General features: G+C 43.6%; 1 protein-coding gene across 3 annotated transcripts in view; it reads left to right on the top strand.

Moving 5' to 3' along the window:
- Positions 1-7260, top strand: part of HLF (HLF, PAR bZIP transcription factor) — a 35939-nt gene extending 28679 nt beyond the window's left edge. Inside the window, exons 4-5 of one of the 3 annotated variants that reach the window (XM_027654503.1) lie at positions 3008-3195; positions 3323-7260. In XM_027654503.1, the coding sequence (XP_027510304.1) occupies positions 3008-3195; positions 3323-3338 (204 nt within the window). In that variant the 3' untranslated portion in view covers positions 3339-7260. The other 2 variants (XM_027654501.1, XM_027654502.1) reach the window with 2 other exon arrangements.
- Positions 7261-7467: the final 207 nt, after the last annotated feature.

Raw genomic sequence — 7467 nt, 5'->3', positions numbered from 1 at the left:
TCCTCATGTAAGGTAAATCTGTTTCCTCATGTAAGGTAAATCTGTTTTCTCTTGTGAGGTGAATCTGTTTTCTCGTGTGAGGTAAATCTTCCAACCTAAACACAGCTCTGTTGTAGGATGAAACTGTTAACGGTTCTGAATGAGACTGGCAGGAGGATGTCCCTTATTAGTTATGCAACAGTTGAAATTCATGAGCTCAATATTCATTTCCTTTGTATGCCAGAAACTTCCTGTGTGACCTTGGATGAGCTTCCTTTGTCCCATATTTCCCACTTATGAAACAGCCTGATCATGTTTCCTTCTTCTTCATCTTCTGTTTGTTCAGCATAGATTGTGAATTCTTCAAGGAAGAATCCATCTCCTTCAGGGTCCGTGGAGCACCCTGATGATAACAGAATGAAGTATATTGTGTATTGTTTGGATGGTGCTTTAGCTCTGTGTTTAATAATGAATGGGAACACTACAGTAAACACTGTATTTCACTAATATATATTCACTAATCCAGGTGAAAGAATAATAGACAAGTTGTAGGAAAACAGAACAGAATTATTCAGATGAGAGGTGTGTTTTTAATACAATAATTAAAATATAATACTACCACAATATTTAAAAAGAATGAGCACCCTGTCTGTGCCACTCACTGCCTCTGAGATGTGGAGAGCAAAGAACATGAAGACAGCAGGAAAATCGATCAACTGATCCAGGTTATCAAACACTGTGAAAATTATTATTTGCAAGATTGTTTTCCCAGTATGTGCTTTCCCAGAAGATCTTTTTTATCAGAGGCAGTCAGTGCAGAATTTCATTCTGTTGTTGCTGCTGCCCCCAAGACACACACTGAGAGCCTGCTGGAGTGTGGGAATCCCTGGCTGCACGTGCACAGGGGCTGGGATGCCATGTGTTTGCACCAGATTGATAGCATTAGGGAAAGAGGCTATTTTTATCCCTAGGGATACTGTGGTGCAAGTTAAGAGCACAGAAATCACAACTCTAGGAGCGTTCAGGTGGTGTGTTCCTGTTGCTTTGTAGTATCCTCATCTTTCCTTTGCAGAGGTTTATCTGCACCTTGTTGCTTACCTGGGTGATCCCTGTTGGGTTGCAGTGTTTGGAGTTCTGCTTAGAGAGAGCTGTTTGTCACAGGCATGGCTGGAGTTTACTCCCTAGTGCCATTCCTCCCTCTCTCATGTCTCCCAGGTATCCTTACTCATCGCAGCGAACTTCTGGCAAAGGTGCTTTTGGCTCCAGATGTGGCACCCAGCAGTGCCCAGGGCGCAGCAGTGGGGCACTTAGTTCCCACCTGAGAGTGAACTAAAAGTTCAGGGTCTCTCATTCCCTGGGAATAATCCCCTGGGTTGCCCTTGACTCGTTTCAGAGCGCTTGACCCACGCGCTGCCTCTGCCCTGGCATGTGGAGCGGCCCTGGGTCCTGGGGGAGGGTAAGCAGATTAGACCAGTCAATCGTCTCTGGGCTGCATGTGATTTGGAAATGCCAGCCTTACCTCTTTCAGGCCTGGATTAAGGGATTTGCCATAGCAATTTGTTAAAATAAAGAGGGATGAAGCCTAGGTGGCACACTAATAAATTGCTTAAAGCTGATTTTTATGGAGTGGAATGAGATGGGAAATTATAAACAAGATTTGGGTCATAGCTTTTTGCTGCGTGCTTGTTTTTAAGAGGATTTTTGGGGGTCCCATCTAAGTGCAGGTGAAGAGCAATTTAGAGATAGCACTGGCTCCAAGTCAGCATTGCTGCACACCTTGTTGAGCCAGACTGATAGAAAGTAGTTCAAGAGTCCTCCTGCCAGCAGTTGTTTTGCTCCTGCTTTGCCTTAAGGAAGCAGCAGCAGAAGGTGCAGAGCAGCAGGATTAGGCTGGGAGTGCTCCAGGCTGAAGGACCCAGGAGTGGTGGGTGTTTGTGTGCTCAGTGCAGCGTAGGAGCAGCTGGGTCCTGTGCCCTGTGCTGGGCATGGTGCTGTGCTCCCGTGCTCGGGAGCTGCACAGGGAAATGGAAGCATATTGAAAAGGAGGGATGACCCTGGGAAGGGAAGTTTGACCTGTATGACCTGGCCAGGCAGTTAGAGGATGAATGGCTGCATCACACTAACTCTGCAGAGGGCTGAATTTCACTTTTCCTGAGAGATTCTGCCCACTTTGTGTTTACTGAGTTGTTCCAAATTTCTAGAACTTGATTCAGTTTGGAAGAACATCAAAACTACCATTTCACTGAAGGCCACTTCATTGGAAGAGTGGAAAAATCAGGTGAAATTCAGTAGTTCCTTCGAGCCTTTGATGCACCAATGCAGTGAGGTGATAGAGGCAATCCTTCAGGGATAACACTTTGGGAATGTGTTAGCTTATGAAACTTCAGGGGGAAGTGGAAGTATTTCTGGGAATGCTTTCTTTTTTCCCCCCCCAGTAAAAACTAATTGTACTAATCTCTGTGATTGATACCAGAGCAGCCATCGCTGTGGTGCCAGGGAATCCCCTTCCAATGACTTGGTGGTGCACACAGGAACACTTTGGGGCTCTGTAGAGAGCTTTGAACAGAAAAAAATGAGCTGAACAGTAGATGAAATGGGTGATACCAACAAACAGAGTGAAGCAGGTGTTGGCTGGCAGAGCTGAGCAGGGCCAGAGGTAATTAGTGCTGCTCCAGCCACTGCAGAGGATGAGTCACGGCACGCGAAGGTGGATGTGCTAACTAGGGCAGCAGAGATGGGAGAGGGATTGTACCACTGGAATATTCCTTCGTTTTTCCTTGGAGGAATTCACTGTCAAGAGGATGAGGGGGTTAGTGTAAACATTTTGACAGAAACATGCAAGGGCATCTGTGCTCCCTGGGCGGGTTGTTCCACGTAGAGCTGTGACTCCTGTCCCGCCGTGCCCGGCGCTGTCGGGATGGGATGGCACCGAAGTCCCGGAGGCGGTGGCTTGGGAACACATCCGGGTGGCGGCTCATCTTACCGAAATCTAATACCTTGTTTGTCTCTGCCTGTGTTTAATGAGCAGGATGACAAATACTGGGCAAGGCGCAGAAAGAACAACATGGCAGCGAAGCGCTCGCGGGACGCGCGGCGGCTGAAGGAGAACCAGATCGCCATCCGCGCCTCCTTCCTGGAGAAGGAGAACTCGGCGCTGCGCCAGGAGGTGGCCGACCTGAGGAAAGAGCTGGGCAAGTGCAAGAACGTCCTGGCCAAGTATGAAGCTCGACACGGCCCCCTGTAAATCCGAGAGGGGGGCAAGTGGGGTTTGGTTGGTTGTTTGGTTTTGGTTTTTTTTTTTTTTCTTTTTCCTTTTTTTTTTTTTTGTTTCTCCTTGTCGCAGGTTGGCATTTGACTAGATGGACAATGTGTTTCCTGTTTGATAGCACCACGCCCAAACCAACCTTTCTGTCTTCAGCACTTTACCAGAAGCAGAAACAAAACTGACTTAACGTTGGTTTTCTGTTTTGTTTGGGGTTTGTTTTGTTTTGTTTTGTTTGCGTGTGCGTGTCCCCGTGTGCGTGTGTGTGCACATGTGTGTTCCCAGGTCTGTGTCCGTGGGTGTGCCTGTGTGTGTGGGTGTGCACGCATCTCAGCACTTCCCATTTTTATGAACCCTCTTCAAAGGGTGCCACATTTTTACCTGGACTGTTGAGAAACCACCATAGTAAGCTTTTTATTACCTTTTATTTTTTTTTTTTCAGTGCTGCTTCAGAGTAGGGTTTTTACGTTCTTGTAATCAGTTCCATCCTCCTGATTTTACTTGGAAAGATCCCAATATAAATTACTAAAAAAAAAAAAAAAAAAAAAGGAAAAAAAAAAGAAAAAAGAAAAAAAAGTAGATCTCAGTTTTTTTTTTCAAGAGTAACAAGCTATTGTTTTACGTCTGTCTAATCAGAAAAGTTAACATGCTAATAAAGTGCACAAATAATAATTTAGTACTACACTGCAGAACTATTAATTTATAGCTCGCTTTCGTTGTATTTTAAGTTTTTTGGTGATAAAATTGTCTTCAGATTTTAAAGTGCTGTTAGACTGAGTTAGCTGTACTCATTATAGATCCCATAATGGCTTCTCTGTAGCTACTTAAGGTTCCTTTTTCTCTCCACGGACCCCAGGTAGGTAGGTAGGAGTGTGTGATAGAGCACAGAGTTTGTACCTTGCACTGCCTGTACCTGAAGCAATAATCCTGTCGTGCGCTCGCGTGCATGCTGCCCGGATGTTCCCACTGGAAGTAGGATGGTTCCCTACCCAACAGGAGTTTTCATGTCTTTGCCAGCGAGTTCCAAAAGTCAGAGACACGTTTTTGTGGGCACGGTCACTGTGTCCCTGCCAGGGGGAGCGCATGTGGAAGGAGCAGGATAATTAGTTGAAATGAGAACAAAATCCGTAGAATCAAATCAGATCCGATGTCGAAATCAGAGGGGCTTTTCTGTTTTCAGTTAGTTATTCCATTTTGTGATTAAAAGTTAAATAAATACCTTAATTCAGTTGGTTTTTCCCTCTCCCCCCCCCATGTTTTGTAATATATTTTCTGTGGATTATATCTTGCTGTTTTAAAAATCACTTTTATTCAGTTAGAAGAAGTCACTGGTTTGCAAAGCCCATTTTTTCCTAGTGATTGTTGTTTTGAGTGTGACATGAACTGATGGTTCTGAACTTTATTGTTTTAAACTCTCTGCTTTTGAACATGTATGTTCTAATATAAAGTGGACTTCTGAAAAATGAATGTAAGAGACACTGGTGTATTTCAGGAGGGGATGGTGTTGTCATATACTGTGGTTAATCCAATCAATCTAAGTGTTTACTCTAGACCAAAAGGATAGATATTATAAAATGTATAAAGTTTATACAGAATAATTATAGTATGTTCGTTTTGTACAGTATTTTTCAAGTACAAATACTGACAATGTATTTTGAAAGACATATATATAGCAAAAAGAAAAAGCTATTCCATGTTTAAAATATATAGCAAAGATATATATTCTCCATTATTGTACAGAAAGGAAATGCTTAGGGGTTTGTTGGTTGTTGTTTTTTTCTTTTTTTTTTTTTTTTAAATCTTTTAATATTTTAAGCCTACCACTGGCACGCCAGCATGTTCTGTGCTTTAAATTAAATTTTTATGGAAGTAATATGGATTTCCAGGATGTTCCATATTACTGAAAAGGAGAGACTTTAGTGTTTTCCATCAGAAACACATCAAGAAACTGTTTAACAGGGACAAAGCACAACATGCATTTTAGTCAACTATTGATTGGACAATACAATATCTTGTAATGGCAGGAAAATAACATATGACACAAAACCACTCGTAGGCACTTCTGATCTGCTGCTGCTGCTACAATCTGTTTCCAGCTGAATACTTTTTTTTTTTTTTTTATAAATAGCTCAGACCCTGTACACACCTTGTGTACTGCATACAGTTAGTAACACGTGAGGAAAATACGGTGCTACATGTCTTGCTCGCAGTTTTCTAAGTGTTCTGACATTATTCTCCAATAAAAAGGTTGTTCATTCCATTAAATCATTTTTCATGCTTCAGGAGAAGGCGACAAAGAACTCAGCATTTTGGTCAGCATTAAAAATCCCCTCGCATGAATGGCACTTTTCCAGTATTTTTCCACAAACACACCTGGCTTGTCAGTGTCCCTTGACATGCAGGAGTTGCCCGTGGACCATTTATTGGGTAAACTGAATTTCCACGTGCTGCAGCAAACTTTGAAGCGGCAGTGAGTTATTCCCTAAAGGTCAGTGTGAGGCACTGGATGCTGGGGAGGCACAGGAGTGTGTGGCACAGGGCTCAGAGCTGCTGTGGACACGTGGCAGCAGCACAGCAAACTGCAGCAGCCCCAATCCCCCCACGGGGGGTGTTTTTGGGGTGCCCCAGGAGCAGGAGTGAGGTCAAGCAGTGCCATCGGTGGGGGGTGACCACAAACCTTTCTATGACATGGAAAAGGCAGCTTGGGGAAAAAAAAAGTGACAGAGAATTCTTTTGTTTCTTTGGGCAGGGAAGGGGTGGGAGATGGGTTTTGTAGGCTGGGTGTAACAGATTTATTGTTATGGCCACAGAGGAGCACAGAGGTTTCCAGCAGCTGCCTGGTCCAGCGGTCCCAGAGCTGCTCCGGTGCCTCCTCACCCCTGGGAGGACAGGAGGGACTGGGAATGTGCCCAGGCTGCAGCTTCTCCTTTGGGGTGAGGGCTTTCCAAGGAGCCTGAGGGATTTAGGCACTCCCCATCTGCTGTGGGAGTGAGGTACCTTGGCTGCTCTGAAAAGCTCATTTGTAAAAAAAAAAATAGCACTTAAAAAAAAAAAAAAGGCAAAATATGTGGGCTGATATCTGGAAAAACACCAGGTTCTCTAGCCAGGTTGTCTCCCCAAAATAATAAATAAATGAAAGTTCAGCTCATTTTCAGTTCCCAAGGACAGCTCAGCTGGGCTCATCACACCTCTGATGGCTTTGTTGCTCATGAAGGAGCTTGTAGGTATAAGAGATTGTAATTTTATAAAAATAGAAATATATATATTTGCAGAATAATTAATAGCTTATCTAAATAATTCACTGACCTCTATTAAACTTATAAGCATTGGTAAAATGCTTGTCTTCTCTTTTGTTTTTTGCTGAAACTTAGAAGTGAATTTTTTTTCTTTTTAAAAAAGAATGCCCTCTAGAAATCAGTGGGACTGGAGATGGATTTGTGATCCGAGCACCTTGGGGCTCTCCGTGGGAAAGCCCGTGGCAGAGAAGGCAGGGGGGGTATTTCTTTTTCTATTTTGAATGGTGCTGAAGTCACTGAAACCAAGCACCGTGGAAATAAAGTTCTGACTTGAATCCACAAAAGCAAGAAATTCAAAATGCAGGGCAGGAGCCCGAGTGAGGTCCGAGCTGGACTCGCTCCCTGTGCCCACAGGGGTGGGGTCGGCTCACACCCCTCACACTTGAATCTCTTGCCTCTGTGGGTTTGTAATACCCCCAGTTATTGCTTTAAAACTATTTTTGCATGTAATTTACGATAGAGATGTGCAGTTTATTTTTATTTTGTCGACTTCTTTTTTTTATGTGAAGAGATTAAAAAAAAAAATATATTAAAACTTACAAGTGATCAACCATCGTATTTCTGGCAACACCACAAGACAGCATTAAATACAAGTTTAACAAACAGATCAAATTACCTGTATGACAAGAAGTGGATTGCATCCTGTATGCTGTTCAGCCCAAATATTTTTTTTTCGTCTGTTATTCTTAATGTTTAATAAACTTTTAAATTTTTCTTCTCTCACCTGTGTGCTTGTTTTGGTGTATTGGGCACGGGGCTTTTGGGAGGGAGGGTGTTGGAATTTTTCTCCCCCATCCTCTGGTCTGTGAGTGCCCAGAGCCTCCAGCCTGGGTTGTGTCACATCAGGGGATGGACCCCAGGTGGGTGCAAATGTCCCCAAACGTGCCCAGCTGCCACCAGGGTTGGGTACAACCCCAGCAAATGGGTATT

Source organism: Corapipo altera, unplaced genomic scaffold, assembly GCF_003945725.1.
Source record: "Corapipo altera isolate COAL_440 unplaced genomic scaffold, ASM394572v1 343, whole genome shotgun sequence".
NCBI classification, from domain to species: Eukaryota; Metazoa; Chordata; class Aves; order Passeriformes; family Pipridae; genus Corapipo; species Corapipo altera.
This window is presented reverse-complemented; position numbering and strand designations above follow the sequence as displayed.